Below are 26,984 nucleotides of genomic sequence, written 5' to 3'. Positions count from 1 at the left end.
AAGGTTATTGGGGGGGGGGGGGGGGCATATGTCCCTCCAAGGTTTCTGGGGTTCAGATGATCCCAGCAGGATGTTGGGGGTATTTTGCATTCCCATGACCATCATCATCACCGTGGAGAAGAATGATGCAGGAAAGTGGGGAGGTCCCATCACCCATCCCTACAGATGAGGCACCCCCTTTCCGGGGTGATAAACCCAAGTGATGTTCATCAATTAACCCTTGGGGGGCAGGGGCGGGGCGGGTGGGGGTGTCGAGGCCAACCTCAACGGCTTGAGTATGGGGGGTCCGATGGGCACCCATCCTCGTTACCAAGCCGCGCCCCGTAGCTTTGTTCCCGGTAACCGGTACCGTGAACAGCCCCGGCTGAAGGAGGGGAAATTGAGGCGGTTGGGTGGAGGGGGTGGACCGGGGGAAAATTGGGTGGGTGGGTGTGTGGGGGAGAGATAAAAGGGCGGCGAGTTAAGGAGGAGCTGCTTTGCATCCCTTCACGTCAGCCCTGCCTCCTTCCCTCCTTTCCTCCTTCTTCCTTCCTGCGCACCCAGCGCCGGGCCCGCAGCCGCCGTTACCGGAGCTGCCGCCGCTACCGGAGTCGCTACCGGGGGAGAAGCGCACGGTGAGTCCTGTCTCTCTCATCCCTCTCCACCGGACCACCCTCCACAAGCCAACCCCAAGCCCTCCCGAGGGCTACCGGGGATGTCGCCGCCGCTTCTTTCGCTTCCACCGCCACCGAGACGGGAGCGATGGCGGCGGGAGGGACCGGGAGATGGCGGGGGTGGGGGGGGGGGGGAAGCGGAGGAGCAGGCGGATGGGGCACACGCACGCAGCGGGGGGGTCCCGTCCAGCACGTGGGGCCGTTCCCCGCTCCCCGTTCCCCGCTGCTAAGTTTTGCCGTCGCCTCTCGGAAAGTTTCCCGGCGGCCGCGGGGCCGATAAAGTTGCGGGGTGGGCGTGGGGGGGTCCTTACCTGTTGAGAGAGGGAAGCGGCACCCCCGGGATGGGGTTAGGGGAGTCCGGAGGGGCGGCTTGAGTGTGTGGGAGGTTACCGAGCAGCACCCCGGGGTGCCCCAACCTGGGGCAGGGGGGGTCGGGGGTCGGGGGGGGGGGGGGTGGTCGGGTAACGGGAACCCTGCTCTGGCTTCCCGGTTAGGACCGGGGGGTGGAGGAGAGGGGGTTTGAAATTGGGGGGGAGGGGACGGACAGACCCTTCCTCTCGCACATGAAGTTTGGGGGCAGTTCGCAGGCGTTGGGGACCATCCCGGCTGTTTCACCCCCGAATCTACAGCGACAAAGTGCCACGGAACTGGGGAGGGTGGGCGAAAAGTGACCCCGCGGGGCCCGGGCTGCCCTGTCCCACACGGAGCAGGGGGCACTGCTGGATTCCCCCATGTGGGACCCCCTCCAAATACGGTTCCACACGGGGGTCTGGGGGCTGCTTTGTTCCCTGCTCCCCTGACAGTGACAGCCCGGGACACCCTGTCTCTGCCACCCTTTGGTAGTGCCTCTTAATCAACAGGATGTGCATTACACGGGTTATCGTTAATTAATTAGTCAATCATTAGGAGTTTCTTTGTAAGCAGCTTGTGTGGGCAGAGGAGGGGAGGTGGGAGGAGTGGGCAGCAGCATCCTGGAGCCTGACCCTTGTCAGGTCCAGGTCTGGCGTTGTCATGAGTTCCACCAGCTCCCAGCAGCATCACCAGGCCTCCTCCATGCCACCTGCTCCGTGCCAGCCCTTACTCGAGCCTCAGTGGCCCTTTGCCACATGGGACTCCATGTTCAGGGGGTCCAGTCCCATCTGTGGGGTTCTTGAAGCCAGGCACTGATTTTTGGGATTGATGGAGGGAGACCCCAGTCCCATGGCTCGCACAGACCTTGCCACAGAGATATCCCCATGTCCTCTTCGAGCTCTGGTGGGGAACCAGCCCCTGACAGGGGCTGTGGCAGCAAACAGCATTTTGGTATCACTGTGACTGGTCCCCCCTCCCCCTGCCCATGGAGTGCCATCTCTCCTCACCCCTGGGTGCCTGTCAGATTCTCTTCAGCAAGAAGATAGTGGCCTCTCAGGCCAGACAGGATCTATGAGTGGCCTCACCCAACAGCCATCCCATTATATCCCTATAAAATGGTCAGTTAGATCCCAGCCCTTGCAGCTCTGCTGTGCACCAAGAAGCATTCCCAGCCTTGGCTTGGGACAGTCAGAGGAGGGGCACCTGTGGTGGGAGCACCAGGGGCACCTTCTGCAGTGGTGGTTGGCATCTCCTCCTGCTCTCTGTGGTGCTTGAAAGATTCAGGTTGGGTTGATTTTGGAGAAAGTGGTTGAGTTCTGTTGGGCCACAGGCAAAGGAGGTGTTTCATTTATTAACTAGGTCAGGAAAGGCCAGGCAGGGAGAGGTGAGGGCAAAAGTTGTGCCCTTCTACAGCTGGAGGTGTTGAAGAACCAGCAAGATGGTGGCTTTGTCCTGCAAAGAACCTGCAGCACAAACCCCTGAGTGAGAGCAGTGCCTGTGCTCCTCACACTCAGTTTGTGTTTATTCTTTGTGAGATGTGGCTCCAGCTCAGCATGGGCTCTGGAGCATCAACCAAGTGAGTTGTATCCATGGTTCTGCCAGGCCAGAGCTGCACCAGCACTGGGAGTGGGGGGTTCCCACTGGTTTAATGGCTCCCCATTCCCTCTGCTGCCCACCACCAGTTGTGTTCCCCTGGCCTGTTATGCCTCCAGAGCGCAGCTGCTGTCCTCTGCCCACTGAGCCTGCCTGGCTGTGGGTATACCAATATCTGAACATCTTCCATCTGGAGATGAGGAGAAACTTGTTTGGTGTCAGGGTGCTGGAGCCCTGGAGCAGAGAGATTGTGGAGTCTCCTTCTCTGGAGAGCTTCCAAACCCATCTGGCCATTGTGATCCTGGGCAAGCTGCTGTGGGTGCCCTGCTATAGCAGGGGGGTTGGACTGGATGATCTCCAAAGATCCCTCCTAACTCTACCATGCTGGGACTCAGGGGTTCTGTGAGGTGTCCCAGACCCCTGCTTCAAGGTGTTTGCTGTGGAGTTGGTGGATGCTTGGCTGGCAGAACATTGCTGGATGGCCAAGCGTTGTGGTTCCATCCTTTGTGCCTTTGGCATGAGTCATGGTCCCCACTGAGGTCCCTGAGCTCTTCCTGCAGGGCTTGACCTTGAGGACTGCAATCTTGTGACAAGCGTTTTCCCTTTGTCCTGCTGTCCCACATTTTCCTTCTCCCGCCCTGTACTCGGCTCTCCTCCTCTGTCCTTCCAGCCATGGTGGGATTTGTGTGGGGATAGGGACCCAGCTCAGCCTGCTGCAGCCCAGCACAGCTTTCCCTGAAATCCCAGCTTCTGCCCAAAGCATGGGGCCGTGGGGTGAAGGTTGAAAAGGTTCCTGGAGTGATTTGTGAGGGCTCTGTGGTTATAAACCTAAGAGTTTGCTGCTGTCCTTCACCTGGTCCTGGTGGTGGAGCTGGGACCTCTGCTGCTGAAAGAACCAGCACGAGGTGCAGCTTCTCTCCCTGACTTCCCATCGTCTGGGGGCAGTCCTGGGTTCAAATGTCTGTGGTCTCTGCTCCCAGCTGTCTGACCATCATTTGAGGGACAGCAAAGTGTTTCCAACAAAAACCTCTGGGAGCAGGCAAGTGTCTTGCCCCAAAGTCTTTGCAGAGCACGTGGCTGCCACAGTGCCCTTGTGCCATCACCTTCTCCTTCTTGCCTTTCTGCAGCGGTGTCCCCAAATATCACAGGGTTCAGGAAAGAGGTGACAGGGGCAGGAGGCTCCTTAGTTTTTAGCTGCAAGGTCTCCTGGATCACTGGGAACATTCTCAATGGGAAGAGAAGCCTCATCTCCCACCCTTCCTTCCTTCCTTCCTTCCTCCTCCTCAGGCCACCTCTGATCTCATAGCAGAGTACCCTGGGGGACACAGACAGGGGCTGGGTGGCTCCTTTGTGCAGAACAAGGGTAAAATGTGTGGAAAGTTGATGTGGAAACTGGCAGGAGATAAAAAGAGAAGTGGGGGGGAGGGCACCAGGGCTGGGCAGGGGGTTGGGTTGGAAGGAGGAACCTACAGCGGCCCTGGGCTCTGCCTGGGAGACTTGAGGAACACCAGGGTTGCACAAATTGCTTCAAAGCAACCCAAAGCTGTTGGGTTTGACTCAGAATGGGCAATGCTCTGGGCTGGGGAGCTGGCAGTGTAACACTTGTGGGAGGCAGTGGGAGTAGGTTTGGGGCATCAGGAGTCCAGGGGTCTTAAAGGTGCCTAGCTGGGGGGACTGGTGCATGTTCAACCCCACTTCCAGGTCACTGGGGAGTCCTGAGCTGACAGGATCTGGCTGACCCGGAGCATGATCTTGCTTCACCCACAGGGTTTACTGGTGTGGTGGTGGATGGAGGAGGACTGGGGCATTGCTCAAGCCGCCAAGGGCTGGGGAGGTCCCAAAGCAGTGGCTGGCTGCTGGCGCCCAGCCTGGCACAGCTCAGCAGTGCACCACAGGGCAGGGTGAGGTGGGGGATCTGGTGAAACCCTGGTTTAACCCCAAAAGTGGCCCTTGCTTTGCAGGGGTGGCCTGGGAAAGGGAGAGGGCAGCACAGTGTGGAGCACAGCAATGTGTTGTGGGGGTATCTCAGTAGTAACCTACAAAGGAGGAGAATTTGTTCTTCACCTTAGAAGGTTAAAAATTGGTTGAATCAGCCATGAATTGGACCTGAGCCTTGCTCTGGCAGCTTGACTTTGGGCTGAAGTGCTGATGGATGGCATAGATGCTCCTCCACAAGTAAAGCAGGAGGGACAGTGCCCCTGGGGATGCCACAGTCTTTGGGCAGAGGGTGGTGTGGAGGTGGGACAGGTCAGAGTCCCAGTGATGCAAACCTGAGTGTCACACACAAGAATGGAAAGCACTGCTGAGGGCAGAGGTGTGAGCAGGTGGAGGGTTGGTGGAGCACCTTGAGTCACAGGAATCCCTCTGGCTCTGGGGATGAAAGTGGGAGCAGTGGCTGGAGCAGGTCTGCTCTGTGCAGCTCTGGATGCTGCATACACCTGGGGGTGACCCTGGCAGCTTGGGGACCCCGAGGCTGGAGGGGCATAGAGGAGGGTAGGAGCAGGGGATGCTGGAAATGACTGGGTTGTTGATGCCAAAGGCATGGCACAGCTCTGGCCCCAGAATGGCCTGAAAATGGCACTGCTCAATAGTTCCCACTGTCAGCTCTGTGGGCTGGGGTCTGGGTGGTGCTGATGCCACTGTGGTGCCCAACAGGTCCATACTGGGGGTTGGAAACTGCAGAACTGCAGTGGGAAGAACAGCTTCCAGCACAAGTGTGTGTGGATACTGTGACAGAGGGTGGTTGACTGAGTGAATTTAGCCCACACTAAAACTCCTTCCTCTGTGTTCCCCTTGTTCTGCAGCCCCTGTGCCCTGGCACACAGCACCCTGCCCCTTGCAGGCCAAGCCCGAGCTTCTCCAGCACAGGAGTGAGAGGCACAAAGGAAGGGGTTTGGGCTGAGAAGGAAATACCAGTCAGTCCTTCCAGGGCTTTATCTCAGCAGTTGGTTTGGGGAAGGATGTGTTTGAGCTGGGAAGCAGCTTGGGGACGTGTTCATTGTTTGACTTCCACCTCTTGTGTGTGCAGAGCCATTTCTGCCCTGGCGCTGGGCACCCTTTGCCCTGGCAGCTGCAGCTCAGAAGGGGATTCTGTGGGGCTGCAGCTGAGGCCACAAATGGCTGGTGCAGAAATGAAATCGCTGGGCTTGGCTGCTCCTGACCCTCCCAAGCCTTGAACACCCTTCCCTGCCAGGTGCTGCCAGCTCCCACCACCAGCATCAGGACAGGGCCAGGCTTGTGTCCCAGGTATGGCTGGGACCTGCCGGTAGCACCACCGGGCTGGGGCAGAGCCAGGGTTTGCCCATGGAAGGGAGAAGCCTCCCAGGCTGGAGCCAGCGAGGGAGAGGAGGGGGAGGAAGGACAGGCAGAGCTGCAGGAGGAAGAGTGCTTGCAAGCTGCCTCTAAATTTATCTTTCCTGTTTCTCCTGCCTCATGTCCTGGCTCGTGAGGCTGGGTCACTTCTCCCCTCCCAGCCTGGTGCTGGCACCCCAGGCTAGCAGCGCTCTGGCCTCTCCCTGCTTCTCCTTCCCTTACATTCTCTCCGTGGCCCCAGCTGCTGTTTGCTTCCTTCACCCTCACTCTGCTCTCACACCTTCTGATGCAGCTGGGGGAGTCCCAGCTGGGGCTTGTTGAAGCCCATCAGAGATTGGTGGGATCACAGCAACGTTTGGGTTGGAAGAGACCTTTAAGGTCATGGAGTCCAACTGCTAGCCCAGCACTGCCAAGTCACTACCAAACCATGTCCCTCAGCACCACATCTCCACAGCTCTGAAACCCCTCCAGGGATGGGGACTCCAGCACTGCCCTGGACAGCCTGAGACAGGCTTTCACAACCATTTTGGGGAAGAAATTGTTCCTCAAGTCCAACCTAAACCCTCCCTGGTGCAACTTGAGTCCATTTCCTCTTGTTCCTTGGGAGAAGAGAACAACCCCAACCTGTCTCCAAGCTCCTTTCAGGGAGTTGTAGAGAGCCAGAGCTTCCCTCAGCCTGTTCTCTAGCTGCTTTGGCCTTCTCTGGACACTTCTGAGCACCTCAATGTCCTTCTGGAAGTGAGGGGCAAATGTTAGCTCCCTGCTCTGTGCCGGGGGGGGTTGAGCTGTCTTGTTTTCTGAGTGAGCTGCCCTCCTTGCCTTGCCCTGTGCCTTGGCTCCAGAGCTTGATTTGCACTCTGCATGTGTTCTCCATGGCTTTTTCTCTCATTCTTCAGCCCCCACTCACCAGTTCTTGTGTCTGCTTTGGGTACACCCAGGGTCTTTGCAAGGTTTGGGGGAGCTACAGCCCCCCAGCCTTGGGTTTGTTTGGTGTCCACCCACTGCAGGGTAGCCCCCCCACAGCTGTGTTCCCTGTGAGCTCCACAGGGGAGATGATGTGGGCTGGAGGTAATTCCCTGAGATGTCAGACTGGGAGGTCTCCTTCTGGGCTCCTTTGGCCATGCTTCACCTTCCTAAGGCTCATCAGGAGCTCCTCCCTTCACCAAGAGCAAACCTGTGTTGGTGCTGGGCTCGGAGATGTCCCAGTGGCTGCTGGCTCATGAGGGCTGATGTGGTTGGTAGCAGTTGTGCACCTTGAATGCTGGGCTCAGTTTTGGGCCCCTCACTCCCAGAAGGGCTTTGAGACACTGGAGGTCAGGAGAAGGGCAACAAAGCTGGTGAAGGGGCTGGAGGTCTGGTGAGGAGCAGTTGAGGGATTTGGGGTTGTTCAGCCTGGAGGAAAGGAGGCTGAGGGGAGACCTTCTGGCTCTCTACAAGGCTCTAAAAGGAGCTTGGAACCAGGTGGGGGTTGGTCTCTTCTCCCAAGGAACAAGTGACAGGGTAAGAGGAAATGGCCTCGAATTGTGCCAGGAGAGGTTTAGGCTGGACATGAGGAACATTTTCTTCATGGAAAGGGCTGGCCAGGCCTGGCCCAGGCTGCCCAGAGCAGTGCTGCACTCACAGTCCCTGAACAAACGTCAAAGCTGTGGAGATGTGGTGCTGAGGGACAAGGTTTGGTGGTGACCTGGCAGTGCTGGGCTAGGGTTGGACTCCATGAGCTTAAAGGTCTCTTCCATCTAAGCCATTCCATGAGTACAAAAGCTCCATAAACACTGTTCCTGAGGATGAGGGCAGCTCCAGTCCCAAAAGCCAGACTCTTCTTGCAGCAGGACTCTCCCTCCTGCTCCCTTTGGGGTGGTACTTTGCACATGTGCAGCCATTTGGGCTGGGTACCCCAGGGCACCTGAGCTCCTACCCCTGTGTCAGCTCCTCTGACCTCCAGCTACTTTTACAGCTCTGTTCTGATTCCTGCTGTTGATGATTAACTGGGGGATGCTGAGCAGGAGCCATGCTCAGGGGACACTGTCCAGGCTCCCATGCAGGGACATCATCCTCTGCCTGCTCCAGGCTCACCTCCCAGCTCAATTCTGCTCACAGACAATGCCAGGTCCAGCTGGCATCCCAGTGAACTTGGGGTGCCCATTGCCTCTTGCTCCTTTGTCTCTAGGGGACCCAGCTGTCATGCTGGGCTCCATCTTCAACATTATCTTTTCAGGGCAGTTTGCCTTTGCCTCATGGCACAGTGGCTCCAGCCCTACTGCCCTGCTTGGTTCAGCCTCTCAGGGAAGGGTCTGCTGAGCCCCAACCTCTGATGAAGATGCTGACCAGAATGAGATGATGGTGGGGTTGGCAGGACAGGCTGGTGCTAAGGATACAGGGTGAGACTGTGGTGGGGTTGGCAGGATGGTGCTATGGAATTGCAGGATGGTGCTGTGTTTTCCAGACCTGTTGGAACTCTCCTGGCAGAGCTCTGAGACTTGCCCTCATCTGCTGAAGGTTTGGAACTTGCAGGGTGAGAGGGGCTGCACCAGCCCACCCCTCACCCACTGCATCCCCAGTGCCTGGCCCCCGTTTGGTGCCATCCCACCCATCCCTCCTTGTTCTTGGCAGGGTTTGGGCTTTGACCCAGATCTGGGGGGCTTTTCATGGCCCAACTTCTTCCTCTAGATCTCTTTTCCTCTGGGTAGTTCTCTGTGCTTGCTTCTGAGGGACAGGGTGGTGGTTTTTCTCCAGGGGACCCGCTGGTGGGGTCCATCCCTCCCAGAGCCCCCAGTTGGGGTGGTGGTTCCCCATCCCTGCCGCTGCCATTGCTGGGAGAGGAGCTGCTGCTGCTGGAAGTCCCCAGCCTCTCTTTCAGGGAGTTTGTGGAGAGCAGATTTATTTTGTGCTGTGCTGAGAATTAACTCCCCTTTTCTTCCTCCTGCCTCTGCCCCCGCTGGAAAGCGAGAGAATGCAGAAAAGAAGAAAGGATTTACATTGTGGTGGTGATTGGCACGGGCTCTGAATGAGAGGTCATTTCATCTGGCTGTTTCTTTTCAAGGCTCTTTTTTTCATGCACACTGTATTCAGGCTGGGAGCATTCTTTCTTTTCAAAGCTCCTCTGTCTGTCTCTCTCTCTCTTCCCCCTCCTTTATTTTTCATCCCTTTTCTTTACTTTTGCTGTCTTTTCATTCTGTTTTTCCCCACCCCCTTGGGGCTCCATTTTTTTTCTTTTCTTTTTTTTTTTTCTCCTTTCCTCTATTCAGTTCCTTTTTTTTTTTCTTCCCCCCCCCCTCCTTCCCCTCCCTCCTCACATCTCTTTTTGAATAGCTCTTCTATTTTCGGAGAGGAAAGGGAGTGTGAGGAAGAGAAGTCGTTGCAGCGAGGAGGAACTTGAAAGTCTTTCTTTCCCTGTTTATTTCACTTTAAAGCCAAATCTGTTTTCCAGGGGAGGGGAGAGAGAGGTTTCTGCATGGAGCCTTTGAAGCATGCCTGGGACAGCAGCAGGGCTGGCCAGGCTGGGGCTTCTCCCCGCTCCTCGTCGCGCCACAGACGCCAGAGAATCGTGGAAGGGTTGGGGTGGGTTGGAAGGGACCTTAAGGATCATCTTTTCCCATCCTCCTGATGTGGGCAGGGACACCTTCCAGTAAATCAGGTTGCTCAAGGCCCTCTCCAGTCTGACCTTGAACACCTCCAGGGAGGAGGCATCCACGGGCTCTCTGGGCAGCCTGTTCCAGAGTCTCACCATCCTTGTGCTGAAGAGCTTCTTCCTAAGATCCAGTCTCAACCTGTTCTCCCTCAGCTTCAAACCATTGCCCCTTGTCCTGTTGCTAGACACCCTTGTGAAAAGCCCTTTCCTGTAGGCTCCCTTCAGGTACTGGAAGGCAGCTGTAAGGTCTCCCTACAGTCTTCTCCAGGCTGAAAAAAAATCCCTTGTCCTCATAGCAGAGGTGCTCCAGCACCTTTTGGTGCCCCAAACTGCTGAGGAAGGCTCCAGGAACCATGGGGAGGTCTGTGGGTGCTGCTGGTTGAGCTAGGGTTGGGTGTTGGTGCTGTGGCAGGGGGTGCAGGCAGGAGCAGCCCCTCACCTCACACCTCCAGACACCAGTGACTCTTGCTGTGGCTGGTGTGAGTCAGGAGCAGTGCTGGAAGTCATGACCATGGCCCATGGAAGGTCCTGGGAGCACTCTGTTGTAGCATGTGCTGGGGAGGAGGCTGGTGGATGGGGACAAGAGGCCATGCTGGTGTCATCTTGGAAGGAGAACATTGAGCTTGCACACAGGAAAGCAGAGGAGTGGAGCTGGGTCCTCAGGCATGGGGTGGCTGTTGGCTGTGGAGGGTCACAGGGCTAAGGTCTGGTGGATGCAGGCTGCTGAGTTCTGTGGGCTTAAGCCCTTCCATGGTAGAAGAGCAGGAAGGGTCTTACAGTCATCCATAAGGCCACAGTGATTCCATTTGGGTCTAACAGAAATGAAGGTGAAGCTGGTCCCTGGGCTGCTGCTCCCCAGATGCAGTTTGGTGCTGTCAGATCTCTCCTGGCATCTCCATCATCCTACCTCCAGAAAAGCTGCCAGGCTTAGGGCTTGGTCAGTTTGGTCTGAAGGAGAGGTGATGTGCTGAGCAGCAAAGCAACAGCAGCTCCCCAAGGAGGGTGGGGGCAAGAATCCCCCTTCCTGAGTGGTGCCAGCCTGGGGGCTGTTCCAGGCACTGACCATCAGCTGACTTTGGAGCAGCTTCAGCAGCTGCTCAGGGGCTGAAGGTTCCCCCATCCCTTGGCAGGAGTGGAGCACTGACTCCAGCAGTTGCTTTGGCTCAGCCCATCCGTGGCCAGTGGTTTTCTGAGGAGACCTCCCTGGTGCAGGGAGCACTCTCATGGTAAGAACCTGCTCCCATGGGCTCCTTGCTGCATTCCATGACATGGGGTCCCCAGCCCTCCCATGCTGCTTCCCACCACCCCCAGGCCTCAGAGGAGCACATGCTCCTGGGGGAGCTCTCAGCCTTCCATCACCTCCGTGGCCAAGCCAAGGCAGTTAGGACCCTGCTGTGAATTCAGGAAGCATCATTTGCTTGTTAATCTTCATCTGCACTGCTTGCTCTGAGATAAAGCTGAGATGGAGGGCTGCTCTAGGACACAGGAATAGGTCCAGGATTGGAGCCTTCAGGTTTGCTGTTGCTGTGCTGTTGCGGGGCTGGGGGCCAGGGCTCAGGACCAGCAGATAAGGGTTCACCTGGCACCCAGGTCCTGCTGTGGTTCAGCAAGGCCAGGAGTGTGGAGCTGCTCCACACTTGCTGAAGCAGCATTTCTGGGTGAAAAGTGTGGAATACAGCACAGGAGGACCCTGCCATGCCTGGCTGAGCCCAACAGCTAAGGATGGAGATCCTGTTGGGCCCCATCCTGAACATCTTGTGGTGCGAGAGGAGAATTCTGCCTCTTCCCTTCATCTGGAGGGCTTTGGAGGAAGGTTGGAAGGGTCCTGCCAAAGCACAGGATGATCATTGTCCCCTGGCAGAGGTGCAGGTGGGGCTGGGGTGTGGGCAGGGGTCCTGAGCTGCCTGGGTGGGCTGCAGGAGCAGAGCTGGTGGCACCCTGGTTAACCAAGTCGATTGTTTTTCCTGGAGCGAGATCCAAATAATCACCCGAGGTGGAGGAGACCCTGGGGGGGATGAAAAGGGTGAGAGAGAGGAAGGAAGCAAAGGACAGAGGTTGGGAACGGAGAGGGAGATGAGGAGATAGATGAAAGGGAAAGGAGAAAGATAAGAGGGAGAGAGGGGACAGCTCTCCAGCGAGAGATGGGCGTTGCCAGGGAAACGGGAAGAATGAGGGAGCGACGGAGGGATGGAGGCTGCTGGGGGCGGGGAGCGAGGGAGGATGGAGGGATGGAGGAGGAGAGTGGATCCTCGGCAGAAGAGGAGGCAGGAGCCCAGCCTGGCGTGGCTGCCTGTCTGCTGGGAAGCTGTGCCAGCGTTTGGGGACGTGGCTCTCTCCCTCCCTGGTGCCCAGTGCGGCTGCTCCCAGACTGACCCCCCCCTCCGGCCCACGTCTCCGTGGCTGGAACAGTCCTGGCCCACCGCAGGGAGGCTTCCTCACAAACAGGGCTCCACACTGTGCCCAAACCTTGTCACACAGGTGGATGCTCTGGAAGGTGGTGGGAGGCCAGAAAGGGTTCAGCCTAGGAGGGGGAGCACTGCCTGGGCTTGGCACTGGCATTTGTATGCCCCTTCGTGGTGTAGCTGCAAAGTAAAAGCAGAGAGCAGGTGATGCTGGAGCTGCTGACCTGCTGGCAGGGGACAGCAGGCACTGGGATGCTCTGCATGCTGTGCCAGCAAGTGATGGCAGTGCTGCTGGTGCTCAGTGGGCAGGGGCAGCTGAGCATCCCCCACCTTGCTGCAGCAGGACAGTGGCTTCCTGGCACTGCTGCTCTCCTTGCAAAGCAGAGTGGTGGCTGATCCCTATCCCATGGAGAGAAGGTTTCCCCAGCAGAATAAGAATCAGACTCATTTGGGTGGGAAGGGACCTTTAAAGCCCATCTAGTCCAACCCCCTGCAATCAGCAGGGAAGATGTCTAGATGCAACCAGAGCAGGTTGCTCAGAGCCCCCAACAACCTGACCTGGAATGGTTCCAGGGACTGGGACATCTTCCACTTCCCTGGGCAACCTGGGTTGGGTGCTGAGATTAGTGCCAGGTCAGAGCTGCAGAACCCAACCCCCTTCCATGGCACTGCAAAGCCCAGAGACAGTTTTGTGCTCAGCACCTTTGCATTTAGCTGGGTCTGGGAAGGTGCCACTGGTGCCAGCTGCTCCCACATGGTTGGGTTGGAACCAGGTGGCTTGGTGTGTTTGTTCTGTGGGAATGGGAATCTCCAGTTGTTTGGGAAACATCCCCTTTCCCTTTCCAGAGTTTGTCAATAAGCTGGTGGCTGAAAATGTAAATATTTACCAGGATGCACATGATGTTTGGGGTAGAAGGACATCCAGACACTCCAACATGTCCAGAGAAGGGCAACAAGGCTGGGGAGAGGCTTTGAGCACAGCCCTGTGAGGGGAGGCTGAGGGAGCTGGGGTTGTTTAGCCTGGAGAAGAGGAGGCTCAGGGGAGACCTCATTGCTCTCTGTAACTACCTGAAGGAATTGTTGTAGCCAGGAGGGAGTTGTCTCTTGTCTCAAGCAACCAGCACCAGAACAAGAGGACACAGTCTCAAGCTGCACCAGGGGAGGTTTAGGCTGGAGGTGAGGAGAAAGTTCTTCCCAGAGAGAGTTGTTAGCCATTGGAATGTGCTGCCCAGGGAGGTGGTGGAGTCCCCATCCCTGGAGGTGTTCAAGAGGGGATTGGATGTGGTACTTGGTGCCATGGTCTAATCATGAGGTCTGTGGTGACAGGTTGGACTCCATGATCTTTGAGGTCTCTTCCAACCTTGGTGATACTGTGAAAGCATGAAAGGAACCTGGGCAGAGCAAGGGGCAGGGCTGAGCTGCCCTGGCAGAGCAGGTGCAATTCCCTTCTTGAGCCACTGGCTGTCAGATGGACTTGAAATCGTTGGCTTTTCCTCCCAGTCTCACCATGAGTCTATCTGCATCCTGCTGCATGTTGTAGCCTTCTTCACCTTCTTTAAACCAAAGTCCCCAGGGCGAGCTGATTCCTGCACCCAGCGCGGCTCCGTGTGGGGCTCCCGATGCCAGGCGGCGCTCTGCAGCCCGGGCTGGAGGCAGCAGCTCTGCTTCCCACCAGCTCAAACTCTGCAGGTTTTCCCTTTTTCCTCAAGAAGCCATTCCCAGAAGTTTGGCTTGAGGAGCAGAGTGTGATGGGTGGGGTGAGGAGACAATGTCTGAGGGAATTTGTTGGCTTGGATTTCGTCCAAGGCATGGAGTTCCTTCGGTAGCACCAGTGGCCTCCTTCCTCAGGTGGTTGTTGAAAGCAGAGTTTGGCTGGGTTTGGCTGCTAGTTCTGGGGTGAAAAATGGTAGCTTTGGTTCTGCCATGGGCCAGTGCAGCAGTGGCTGGCAGCTGCTCCCTGTGTTGCCAAGGGCAGGTGCATGCCTTTGTGTCCTCCGTCTCTTGGCCTTGGCCATCCCTGGTACCTGATCCCAGTGAACAGAATAAACCAGGTTGGAAGAGAGCTTCAAGATCATCCAGTCCAACCTATCACCCAACACCATCTAACCAACTAAACCATGGCACCAAGCACCCTATCAAGTCTCCTCCTAAACACCTCCAGGGATGGTGACTCCACCACCTCCCTGGGCAGCACATTCCAATGGCCAATCACTCTCTCTGTGAAGAATTTCTTCCTAACTTCCCTAAACTTCCCCTGGCACAGCTTGAGACTGTGTCCTCTTGTTCTGGTGCTGGTTGCCTGGGAGAAGAGACCAACCCCCACCTGGCTACAACCTCCCTTCAGGTAGTTGTAGACAGCAATAAGGTCTCCCTTGAGCCTCCTCTTCTCCAGGCTAAGCAACCCCAGCTCCCTCAGCCTCTCCTCACAGGGCTGTGCACAAAGCCTCTCCCCAGCCTCATTGCCCTTCTCTGGACACCTTCCAGGAACTCAACCTCTTTCCTAAACTGAGGAGCCCAGAACTGGACACAGGACTCAAGGTGTGGCCTAACCAGTGCAGTGTACAGAGGCAGAATGACCTCCCTGCTCCTGCTGGCCACACTGTTCCTGATGCAGGCCAGGATGCCATTGGCCTTCTTGGCCACCTGGGCACACTGCAGGCTCATGTTCAGCCTACCATCAACCAGCACCCCCAGGTCCCTCTCTGCCTGGCTGCTCTCAGCCACTCTGACCCCAGCCTGTAGCACTGCATGGGGCTGCTGTGGGCAGTGTGCAGAACCTGGCACTTGGATGTGTTCAATCTCCTGCCCTTGGACTCTGCCCATCTGTCCAGCCTGTCGAGGTCCCTCTGCAGAGCCTCTCTATCCTCCAGCAGATCAACTCCTGCCCCCAGCTTGCTGTCATCTGCAAACTTACTGATGATGGACTCAATGCCCTCATCCAGATCATCAATAAAGATGTTAAAGAGCATGGGGCCCAGCACTGATCCCTGGGGCACCAGAGGGGTCAGCTGTGGTGGTTTCTAGCAGAACCCCTCTCCTCCTGCCCCTGAAGCCCAGATGCCATCCCCAGCCCTGGTGTGAGATGAAGGCCCTGGGTCAGGGGTGTGAGCAATTTTAGTGGTGGTGATTTTTTCAGGGGAAAAGAAAAACAAACAACCCCCCCCAAAAAAAAAAAACACAACACATCTGTCTGTCTGGAGTTGCTGTGCTTGGAGTGCAGCTTTACCTGCAACCCACAACAAAGATGAAAGGCTGATATTTTTTTTTTTGCCTTTTATTAAATTTGAATGAAAGCTGCTTTTAAGGAAGAGAGGAAAAACAAAATCAAAGGTGCTCTCCCCAGCAGCCCCCAGCTCTTATCTGCCATTTGCTGATAAAACTCTGAAAAGGTTTAACTTGCTGCCACCCCCATCATCTCCAGACCAAATTTCTGCTGGGGCTCCATCCTAAGCATGTTCCAGCCTCTCAAGATCCTTCTGGGAGTGAGGAGGCCAAAACTGCAGGCAGGGTTCAAGGTGTGGCCTCGCCTGTGCCCAGTACCAGGGGGGCAATCCCTGCTCGGGTGCTGCTGGCCACACCACTCTGTCATAGTATTGTAGTATCTGTCCTGACATCTCCAGCTGAACTGGCACAACAAAGCTGGTGGAGAGTCTGGAGAACAGGTCTTAGGAGTGGCTGGGAGACCTGGGATTGTTCAGCCTGGAGAAGAGGAGGCTGAGTGAGGCTGGGAGTTGGTTTCTTCTCCCTGCTGTCAGGTGATGGAATGAGAGGAAATAGCCTGAAGCTGTGCTGGGGAGGTGTAGGCTGGAGATTAGGAACAATTTCTTCCCTGCAAGAGTGGTCAGGCATTGAAGAGGCTGCCCAGGGAGGTGGTGGGGTCGCCATCCCTGGAGGTGTTCAAGAAATGTGTGGCCAGGGCGCTTGGGGCCATGGTTCAGTGGCCATGGTGGTGTTGGGCTGATGGTTGGACTCGATGTTCTTAGAGAGCTTTTCCAACCCAAGCCACTCCATGATTCTGTGTCAGCAGCAGGAGAGACAATGATTCTGCTGATCTTCCATCCTCTGCCCCTTCTCAGCCTCTGAGGTGGCTGCTGCTGGGGCAGGTCTCCCTTGGTCCTGGCCACTGCAGTACGAGAGCCACGGAGGGCTCCTGCCTAGGGATCTCCTCTCTTTGTCTTGAGGTTGAGATCCTGGCTAGGCTTTGGGTGCAGGTGCTGCACAAGCCTCTGCCCATCTCCTGGGCGGCCCCACCCTGGCTCTGCGTCACCTTGCTCCACCCAGGAGCAATTGATCCCTGTGGGAATGGCTGTGGCAGGCCTGTGCTGGGCCTGAGCCTGCCTGGGGAGCTTCTTGAGCAAGGCTGGAAGCGGCTCTTGGGAGAGCCAAAGCTTAGTCACCCTGAGCAGTGCCAGGGGGTTTCCTGGGGGAGCTGAAGGATGTGACCAGACCTCAGCAGCATTGGGAAATGGAGTTTCCAGCCACCCCAGGGAGGCTGAAGGGGGAAGTGAGAGCAAGAAGTGAAACAAAAGCATCTGCCCTGTGCCCTCGCTGCTGTTAGTGCAGCTGCAGCCCCACGGCCACACTCCCCGGGCACCCAAGCTCTAGTGCCACAGCTGGAGATTTGGGTAAGGTGAGGCTGGTACCCTTGTACCCAGTGTCTTGGGGCAGAGGGCTCAACCCCCTCCTGCATGCCCAGAGCAAGAATCCACTGTTTACTATGCCAAAAGCTGCTGGGTTAGGGTGGTGGTTGTTCAGACCCCTCAGTGATGCTCTGGGGAGTGCCTGTGAGGTGATGCTCCTGCAGCTTCCTCATCTTGTGCTGGTGGTACCCAGAGCTGTGCCAAGGGGTCCAGCCAACCCCTCTGCAGTGCCAGGGATGTGGAGGGGACAGCTGGGTCCCTTCTCACCTCTGCTGTCCCAGAGGCTGCCAGCCAGCCTTAGAGCTGTCCAGGTTGTGCTCCAGAAAGGGACTTTTACAAGGGTTTAAGTGCTAGGATGAGGGAGGAGAGCTTTGGGCTGGAAGAGAGGAGATTTACACTGGAGATTGGGAAGAAATTCTTTACAGTGAGGGTGGTGAGATTCTGGAACAGGTGCCCAGGGATGCCCCCTCCCTGGAGGTGTTCAAGGCCAGTCTGGATGAGGCCTTGAGCAACCTGGGCTAGTGGGAGGTGCCCCTGCCCATGGCAGGGGGTTGGAACTGGATGATCTTCAAGGTCCCTTCCAACCCAAACCATGCCATGGTTCATTGTGCTCACTGGCACCAGCCATGGGGAGCAGGATCACCAGCTAGGAGCTGTGGGTTGTCCCATGGAGAAATCCTGGGGGAAAGCAAGATTTTTAGGTGCTCTGAAGGAGATCTCCAGGGTGTATGGCAAGGGAAACCATCTCCAAACCCAGGAGAATCTGGGCTCAAGCCAGAAGCTTTCCAGAGCTGAGGGACCCTGGCTGCCTGGCCTGGGCTGACCCAGGCAAGCAGGTTCCTGATTCCAGTCTCCCCAGTTCCAGCATGAGTCATGGCAGCAGCAAACCACCACTCACCCCTGGCCACCCTGCAGCCTGTTGCCAGTGACCCAAATCCCTGATTGGTGCCCAGTGGGCACCTGGCTTGGGACAGGATCTGCCAGGCAGAATGGGGGCAAGGTGGGTGCATGACTGGGCAGGGTGGGCAGAGAGGCAGGCAGGGTGGGCAGGTGGCTGGGTATGCTGCAGCTGGGGCCGTTAGAGCAGGGAAATGGGAATGTCTGCAGTCCTGGCAGGGTGGTCTCTGGGGGCTGCAGTGTTTGCCCTGGCAGTGCCACTCTGTGAGGCCAGCTCGGGGTGGGCTGCACCGTGGCAGGAATCCCCGAGGAGTGGATGGCAGCCTTGCCCCTGGACTGCCCGGCAGCAGGGGGTGCCGGGGCCGAGCCGTGCGTGCCGGCAGCCCCCTCCCCAGCTGCTCCCTCCTCTCTCACTCTCTTCCTCCCCATCCTTCCTGCCACCCTCCTCCTCCTCCTGCCGCGCCCTCCCCTTGCTTTGTTTCGCTGCCTCCGCACTACCCCCCTCATCCTTTCCCCATCCCCTCCTCCCCCTTCCTCTCTCTCCTCCCCCATCCTCTTCTTCCTCCCTCCTCCCCCATCGTTCTTCCTCCTCCTTCCTTCCCCCACCCTCATCCTCCTCATCTCCTCACTGCCTGTTCCACAGGGTTTCTCAGAGGTGCAGGAGGCTGAAGCTGCCTCCCTTGTCTCCCCTCTCTTCCATTTCTGGCCAGCAGCCCCCACCAAGACCCTGCCAGACTCTTGGCTCCTAGTTCACACAGCTCATCTCTCCCTCCTGGCTGCCATGGGGAAGGGATGCTTGGGCCAGTGGGATGCTGAGCTGGACCCTTCCTCCTCACAGAGAGAGCTGGGAGCTGTGACTGGACGATGCTGGGTTTAGAGGGCTCTGGTGGCCATGGCTGGAAGGTGCTGCAGCCTCTGGCAAAGGGTGAGGGCAGAGGTGGTTGGAGCTCATGGCAGCAGTGTCCATGCAAGTGCCAGAACCTGCCTCCCACCACCTCAGTCATCTCCTTGGCAGTGCTGGCCTCGCAGTGGGCACTGGGGAGGGTCCCCTCTCTGGGTGTGGTGCACTCTGGGTCAAGGGTGCCTGATTTCTGTGGCTGGATCCGGCACAGTGCAGGCTGAGGAGCAGGACCCTGGGTGCCAAGACCCTGGGCAGCCATCCCCATGGTGCTGGTGGCTCTTCCCTTCTCTGGCTCTTCCTGTTTCTTTTCCCCGTGCCCACCACGGCATGGAGCAGCACAGGTGCCCAGTCAAAGCCACAGTGCCATGAGCTGATTGCTGGCAGTGTCCCCACTCTGAGTGCAGCTTTAGCCCATGGATGCTCCAGGGACTGCACTGTAATCTGGTTTGGAGTTGATTCCTCTTTTACCTCCCCCACAGGATTTCTCTTTGTTGTAGCTGCAGGAATAATTCTATTTAGGAGAACATTCCTCACTGCAGGAGGAAGCAGCAGCAGCCTCCTCGCTCTCATCTGGTGGCAAATTTCCAAGCACCTCCCTGCCCATCCCTGCTGGGCACCCTGGGGCTGCTGGGGACCCTGTGCCGTGCCCCATTCGTGGGGGTCCTGAGCTGGCCTAGCCTGGGGGGTCAGGCACTGCTGCTTCAGGCTCTGCTGCCCCTCCAGGACCCAGCCCTGTCCTCCCTGGGGTGGGTTCAGGGCTGTCAGCCCAGGGAGCATGAGCAAGCCAAGCATGGGCGTGATCTCGAGGTGCTGAGTTCATCCTCACAGCACAGCCCCCCTGAGCCTCCCCCAGCTCAGGAGAGTTTTGCCACCCATGCTTCTCTCCCCAGGCCTGCCCATGCCCTGACATCCCTCCAGCTTCTCCTTTCCCCTGGTTTTGCTCTGTCTGATGGTCTCTCCTGCCTGCCTCCCAGCCCAAGACCCTGAGGAACCAGCAGTCACCAGCCTGAGGGCTCTGGGATGGAGGCAAGACATCATCTCCAAGGTGTGGTGGCTCCTGCCCCGCTCTCCGTGGTACAGCAGCTCCCCCAAGCTTTGCCATCCTAGATTCCTGGTGGTTGATGGCAGCTTGTGCTTCCCCACCAACAGTCCTTTGGCCTTCCAGTAGAAGCTGGGTGGTGTCTGTGTGACCTCCCTTGTCTGTTTCCAAAACTGCTCCCATCTGAGCTCATCCCTGTTTGCACCAGGCCCTGGAGAACCTGCAGCCCTCTGAGAAGTGGCTTGGTGACTCTGGGCAGGTTCTGTGGGTCAGTGGTGCTGGGGATAGGGGCAGAGGCAGGAGAAATGGGAATAAACCACTCCTGAAGCTGCAGAGTTGGTGCAGGAACCTTGGGTGCTCATAGCCGGGATGGAACAGAGCTGCTGGAATGTGTTAGAGAAGCAAGAGGGAGAGGAGGCACTTGCCATGGCAGGGATGGGAGACAGGAGGGATGGGCCAAGGAGGGAAGGTTGGAGCAGTGAAAGGGCTTGCAGGGCACTGCCACAGCCTGGCATGGGCCAGCATGGCCAACCCCTAGCTGCCATTCTGTACTGTGGCAATGCTCAATCCACCACAGGCGAGTGAGCCTAAGGCACTGGTGCTGGGCTGCTGCCCTGAGCTTCACCTGACCTGGTGAGCCTGGCAGCTGGGCCAGCTTCTGGGTGTCTCCAGGGAGGAGACTTGGACTTTGGCTCCTCAAGCTCCCTGTGTCTGTCACTGCTGCTTCTCACCCCTGCGAGGAGCACGGAGCAGAGCAGCACAGTTGGAGTTCTTGACTTCTCCCCAAACTCTGCCTGACCCCAAAAACCACTGCCAGGGGTCTCTGAGGCAACCAGGAGCCAGACCTCAAGGTTTGGTAGCCTGGCTGCAAAGGCCAACAGCGGGCACAGAGCTGGGCACTCCCTCTGCAGCCTGGTTCCCCAGCCCCCTGCGGCTGAGACCCCTGGCACCATACCAACCCGTGTCCTGGGGCGCGTGGTGCCGGGGATCCACGCTGGCAACTCTTGTGCGGGTCTGGGGTTTGCTGGGGACAGTGCTGGGGAAAGGGGCGATGGCTGGAGCGGGCACCTGCAGCAGCTGTGTGGTGGCAGGGGCAGCGGGGTGCTAACAGCCGTTTCTCCCTCCCTAGCCATGCCAGGCAGGCGGCGAGAGATGGATCGCTTCACCGAGTGCGGCACCCAGACAGACGCCGTGGTGGTGCTGTCCCTGGCACAGGCCGCGGTGCTGGGCTTGGTGTCCGACAATGAGCTGCTCGGGGCCACCGTCAGCCCTGCCGGCTTCTTCCCGGGGCTGGCAGCCGAGCTGCCTGACGCCGACACTGCGGCCGAGCCTGGGGAGCCGGAGGGCGAGGGCCGGCCGGAGGGCGAGCAGGAGGAGGACGCCTTGGAGGCAGAGTCCTCCCTGGAGAAGCACGCCCGGAGGAGGAAGCGGCCCCCCGTGCGGCTGGTGCCCAAGGTCAAACGCGAGAAGGCAGAGGCCGAGCCCGAGCCGCTGTACGAGGTGCCCGTGCCCGTGCCCGCCGACGAGGAGGGCGAGGGGCAGCGCGGCCGCTCCCGCCATCGCCGGGAGCAGGAGATGCAGGGCAGCTCCGTGAAGATGATCGACCTGGGCACCTTCAGCAGGAAGCCTCGGAGGCTGCGGCACCTGCGCCGGCACACGCGCCACGAACCGGCGGGCACCGAGTGCCACCTGGAGGGCGCCGACCCGCCCGGCGCGGCGGCGGACGACGGCACGTCGGGAACCTCCCGCACCGACTGCGCCTTCGAGGCGGCCGCCCCCTCCCCAGACGAGGAGGAAGCCCCCGCGCCGGCGTCTCCCGAGGCGGTGAAGAGCGAGCAGGGCTTCGGCTGGCAGGAGGCGGGCGAGCTGGAGGCGGAGGCGGGCGGCGGCGGCAGCAGCGAGCGCAGCAAGAAGGCGCAGCTGGACCGGCTGGACATCAACGTGCAGATCGACGACTCCTACCTGGTGGAGGCGGGCGACCGGCAGAAGCGCTGGCAGTGCCGCATGTGCGAGAAGTCCTACACCTCCAAGTACAACCTGGTGACCCACATCCTGGGCCACAACGGCATCAAGCCCCACTCCTGCCCGCACTGCGGCAAGCTCTTCAAGCAGCCCAGCCACCTGCAGACCCACCTGCTGACCCACCAGGGCACCCGGCCCCACAAGTGCGAGGTGTGCGGCAAGGCCTTCACCCAGACCAGCCACCTGAAGCGGCACATGCTGCTGCACAGCGACATCAAGCCCTACAGCTGCCGCTTCTGCGGCCGCGGCTTCGCCTACCCCAGCGAGCTGAAGGCCCACGAGGTGAAGCACGAGAGCGGCCGCTGCCACGTCTGCGTGGAGTGCGGCCTGGATTTCTCCACCCTCACCCAGCTGAAGAGGCACCTGGCCACCCACCAGGGCCCCACGCTCTACCAGTGCCTGGAGTGCAGCAAGTCCTTCCACTACCGCAGCCAGCTGCAGAACCACATGCTGAAGCACCAGAACGTGCGGCCCTTCGTCTGCACCGAGTGCGGCATGGAGTTCAGCCAGATCCACCACCTCAAGCAGCACTCCCTCACGCACAAGGTGAGATGTGCTGCCTCTGGCTGCAGAGGGACCTTTCAGAAGGGTGTCCCAGAGTCCTGGGAGATGGGTGGAGGTGCTCGTGGTTAGCGTTCGCTGGGGGTTGTGGACAGGGGTCCTGGGGCTACACAGCCTCCTTCCTTCCTGGGGCCTTCAGTCCTCCGAGAGCAGCATTCAGGGTGGCCTGGGGGATTCTGGCCATGGCAGGCTGTGGGCGAGGGGTTTGCCCCTTTTCCAAAGGCTCTTCCAAGAGAGAGCAGTTGGCCTGAGCTGAGCTGAGCTGATGTCACCTGTCCAGGCACACACCCTAGCTCTGGGTTCTCCAGATGCTGCTGCTGTGCTGCCAGGGGGCTGAGATGATGGCGTCTGGGGGCAAGCAGGATCCTGCTTACTGCAGGACGGGACAGCAGGAATTGTACCCTGGGACAGTGCGAGGAAGGTCCTAGGCTCTTGGTAGTGCCCCCTCTGTGCTTGCAGGGAGAGAGGAGCAGGAGATGCTGATCAGGGTAAGTCTCTCCCCTGGTTCATGTGGCCTAGCCCACTGACAGTCCCCACAGTTCACCTTGACATGAGGAACCTGTCCCATGCCCCTCAAGGAGTGCAGGTCACAGACTGATGGAGCTGGAGGGGACCTCTGGAGATCACCCAGTCCAACCCTGCTGCTCCAGCAGGGTGACCCACAGCAGGGTGCCCAGGATCACCACAATGCCCAGATGGGTTTGGAATCGATCTGGAGAAGAATACATCCATACAGGAGAAACTAGGTTGTGGAGTCTCCTTCTCTGGAGACTTTCAAGACCCCTCCAGATGCATTCCTGTGTGACCTTCTCTAGGTGATCCTGCCTTAGCATGGGGGTTGGACACAATGAACTTCAGAGGTCCCTTCCAACCCCTAACATTCTGTGGTCCCACTGAATATCTCCAGAGGAGGTCCCTGCTTCGCACCCTGCCCTGCGCTGCTCGCGTGCCTCCACAGGATCTGTTTGGAGACCTTCAAACCCGCCCTGCAACACAGGGCTCAGCTCTGCCCACTGCCCATGGCTCTGCCCCCTTCCCATGTGTCTTTCTGAACCCCTTGCAGGGTGTGAAGGAGTTCAAGTGCGAGGTGTGCGGGCGGGAGTTCACGCTGCAGGCCAACATGAAGCGCCACATGCTGATCCACACCAGCGTCCGGCCCTACCAGTGCCACATCTGCTTCAAGACCTTTGTGCAGAAGCAGACCCTCAAGACCCACATGATTGTCCACTCACCTGTGAAGCCCTTCAAGTGCAAGGTACTGCCAGCGGCCTGGTGGGGGTTCAGCAGATCTTGGGAGGGTGGGGGGTAGCTGTCTTGGGGGTAGGTTAGCAGATCTTGGGGGGTTAGATCTTGGGGATGGTTCAGCAGATCTTGGGGAGGAGGTTAGCAGATTTTGGGGGGTTAGATCTTGGGGATGGTTCAGCAGATCTTGGGGAGGAGATTAGCAGATCTTGGGGGGTTAGATCAGCAGATCTTGGGGGGTTAGATCTTGGGGATGGTTCAGCAGATCTTGGGGAGGAGGTTAGCAGATCTTGGTGGGGGTAGGGGTTAGCATGTCTTGGGGGAGGATTAGCAGATCCTATAGAGGATTTAGCAGACCTTGAGAGAATTAGCAGATCGTGGAGAGGTTAGCTTGGGTCTGGCATGCTGTGAAACCTATGCAGGCTGGGCTTAGTCCTGCCTGGCAGGAAAGCAGCTTGGTGGTGCCTCCTTCTGTTCACTTGGGCACACGGCTGGGCTGGGTGCTCTGCTCGGAGCTGCGCAGCCGCTGTGGGCAGGGCATGGGCACCACCAACAGGGAAGGACAGTCAGTGCTGGATACGATGGAATCCCCATCCCTGGAGGGGTTTCAAAGCCGTGGAGGTGTGGTGTGAGATGTTTAGTGGTGACCTGGCGATGCTGAGTTAATGGCTGGCCTTGATCTGAAAGGTCTCTTCCATCCAAGCAATTCCAAGGCTCTGTGCAAAGCCCACGCTGCTCTGGCAGCACCAGCTTTGCCAGGGGTGAGGGCAGTGATGGCAGAGCCCTCACTGACCTCAGGTTGGTTGCTGCAGGTCTGTGGAAAGTCCTTCAACCGCATGTACAACCTCCTGGGCCACATGCACCTGCATGCTGGCAGCAAGCCCTTCAAGTGTCCATACTGCTCCAGCAAGTTCAACCTGAAGGGCAACCTCAGCCGACACATGAAGGTCAAGCACGGGGTGATGGACATCAGCCTGGACAGCCAAGGTGAGTGCAGGCTGCAGCCAGTCCTTGGTGCTGCCCCTCACAGACTGGGTTCTGTGGTCTTCCCTGCTGTGCCCACTGCCAGGAGCACCTGGCTCTTGGCTGTTTGCTGAGCCATGCTGTGGTGTCTCTGGTTTGGAGTCTGTGGGCTCTAAACTCACACTGAATACTGCTCTGGTGTCCCAATCAAAAGAAGGACATAGAACTGTTAGAGTCCAGAGGGTCACTCTGATTTGAAGACAGGCTGAGGGAGCTGAAGTTGTTCAGCTTAGAGAAGACTCCAGGGGGACCTTATAGCTGCCTTCCAATTCCTGAAGGGATCTTACGGGAAGGCTGGAGAGAAACTTAGCATAAGGGAGTCTAGAGACAGGACAAGAGGGAGTGGTTTTAGGCTGAGGAACAGTAGGATCTTAAAAGTTCTTGAGGGTGGTGAGACACTGGAACAGGTTGCCCAGAGGTTGTGGATTCCCCCTCCTTGGAAGTGTTTAAGGGCAGGTCGGACGAGGCCTTGAGCAACCTGGGCTAGTGGGAGGTGTCCGTGCCCATGGCGGGGGGGTTTGGGTAGATGATGTCTAAAGTCATTCAGTGATTTTCAAACTCAACCTGCCCAGTGAGGGGAAGGTGCTGTTGGCCCAGAATCTTCATGCAGCATCCCTGTGCTTGAATCCTAGATGCCATGATGGACCTGGCTGGGGCTGACCACACGGAGCTGGACGGGCAGCAGGAGATGGATGACTTCGAGGAGGAGAACTCTTACGGCTACGGTGGGGTGGGCAGCGCGCCGGAGGAGCAGGCCATGAAGGAGATGGCCTACTACAATATGTTGTAGCTGCAGTGCCAGGGGACTGCCAGGGCCAGTGCTGACACTGTGTGGCACCCAGCCAGCCCTGCACTCCCACCCCGGACAGGGGGGTCTGGTTGGGTTTGGTGAAGGAGAGGACAGGGATTGTCCAAATGCTGGGGTGGAGGCTGTAGGTGGCAGTGGGCACACAGGGTTGGTGTGCTGGAGACTCAGCTCCAGCTGCTGCCAGACCCTTGCAGGGCTCAGTGGAGCTCCCACCACAACCGGGTCCATCCCTCCTTCCCCAGCACCCCAGAGAGGTTGTGCTAAGCTGCGCCCCGATGGCTGCATGCCTTGTGCCCGGCGCTGGCATCCCTTCACCCCACTCCTGCCCCACAGCGCAGGGGCAAGCTGGGGCCGTGCCTCTTGCCACTCCCTGAAGCCGTGGGCAGGGGCGGGCACACCCCAGCAGCTGATGAGCGTCTCTCACGATTCTACCTCCTGGGTGCCCCTCTGCCCGCCGCAGGAAGTGGGTCTGTGGCTCTTCCCCGGGCCAGAGCTGCCCTGCTCGCCCTGGGGCACGGGCAGAGCTGCAGCAGCAGGCCACGGGGCACACACAGAATATTTTCTTACGGAAGCAGAGCGAAGCTGAGCGGCGGCTGTGGGTGCGGGGCGGCCGCAGCGAGCGGAGCGGAGCAGAGCGGCGCGGCGTGGGGGGAGGCTCGAGCCGCCCTGCAGCAAATGATGGTATTTTAGAGTAATTTATTTTTGTCAGCGTGCTTGGGTTGATCTTTTCACCAGGTTCAGTTTCCTTCAACCAGTGTGCTTTGTAAACCCGTGTAACGTGTCTGCTCTCTGCATGGCGGCTGCCGGCTGCTCGGGGAGGGGCTGAGCACCGTCCCTGAGGGTCCCACCGTCCCTAGGGGTCCCACCGTCCCTGGGGCAGCTGGCCACGGGCAGGACCTCACTAAGGAACTGTGGGTGCTCTCCATGCTGCCTGTATCCTCTCTTCAGCCTCTCTTTCTTCATCCCCCTCTCCCCCCTCTCTCTCTCTCTTTCTTCATTCCCCTCCCCTCTCTTGCACTCTCTTTGTCCCCCTTCCCCTCTCTTGTGCTCTCTTTCTTCATCCCCCCTCCCCCCTCTTGCACTCTTTCTTCATCCGCCCTCCCCCCTCCCTTTTCATCCCCCCTCCCCCCTCTCTCTCTTTCTTCATCCCCCCCTCCCCTCTCTCTCTTTCTCTCACTTCATCCCCGCCCCCACTCTCTTCATCACCTTCCTCGCCCCCTGAGCTGCTCAAGGGCTTAGGACAAGGCTTTGGCTTAAGCAGCCCTTTTGGGGGGTGGGGGTCTCTGCCTCCTCTGCTCCTGGTAGTGGGGGAAGGAAGGAGTTGGGGCAGCACACACAGCCTCACTCACACCACTAGGGTCCTGCCAAGCACCAGCCTCTCCTGGGAGGCATGGGCACAGATCTTGTCACACTCCCTGGTGCTGGGCACCATCTGCCCTATCCCCAAAAGCTCCAGACTGGTTCTGATGAGAGGGAGTCACCTCCCTCCACCAGGCAAGGTGCCCCCATCCTTGCCATCACCTGTGGACCACCAGAATCCTCATCTTTGGGGCAGGATGGAGCTGGCTGCAGCACTGGCCAGCCCAGAGCCCCTCCTGCAGTGGGGCGAGGCCCCCCCCACGACACTACCTCAGTCCCAGCACCCAACAGCAGGGCAAGGCCACAGGGAGGAGGCCTCACTGCTGTCAGAGCGCCGAGGCACCAGGGGGGGCTGTGACACCAGGCTCTGCCCCATGGGACAGGCAGGAGCTCTCATGCCAGCAGTGCCACGTGGCTCCCTGGTGTTCCTCCCGAGCACATCCTCTCCTGCAGAGCCCTGCTGTGTTTGGTAATTCTTTTTGCAGAGCAAAATGAGCAATAATTCCAATAAACACCTTTGCTTTAGCCACTGGCTGCCTCCTGAGGCTGGCAC

The 26,984-nt window shown here is 58.5% G+C and overlaps 1 protein-coding gene across 1 annotated transcript; it reads left to right on the top strand.

Moving 5' to 3' along the window:
• The first annotated feature begins 543 nt into the window (after positions 1-543).
• Positions 544-26,954, top strand: ZNF710 (zinc finger protein 710). The gene is made up of 5 exons (XM_068143612.1): positions 544-614; positions 20,546-21,984; positions 23,063-23,254; positions 24,054-24,228; positions 24,897-26,954. Exons 2-5 carry the CDS (start codon positions 20,548-20,550, stop codon positions 25,052-25,054), a joined length of 1,962 nt encoding a protein of 653 aa, XP_067999713.1. The 5' UTR covers positions 544-614; positions 20,546-20,547; the 3' UTR covers positions 25,055-26,954.
• Positions 26,955-26,984: the final 30 nt, after the last annotated feature.

Source organism: Melanerpes formicivorus, unplaced genomic scaffold, assembly GCF_026170545.1.
Source record: "Melanerpes formicivorus ecotype bairdi unplaced genomic scaffold, bMelFor1.0.p_v2 SCAF_10, whole genome shotgun sequence".
NCBI lineage: Eukaryota > Metazoa > Chordata > Aves > Piciformes > Picidae > Melanerpes > Melanerpes formicivorus.
Note: the sequence above shows the minus strand (reverse complement) of the source record. Positions and strands in the feature narration are given on the sequence as shown.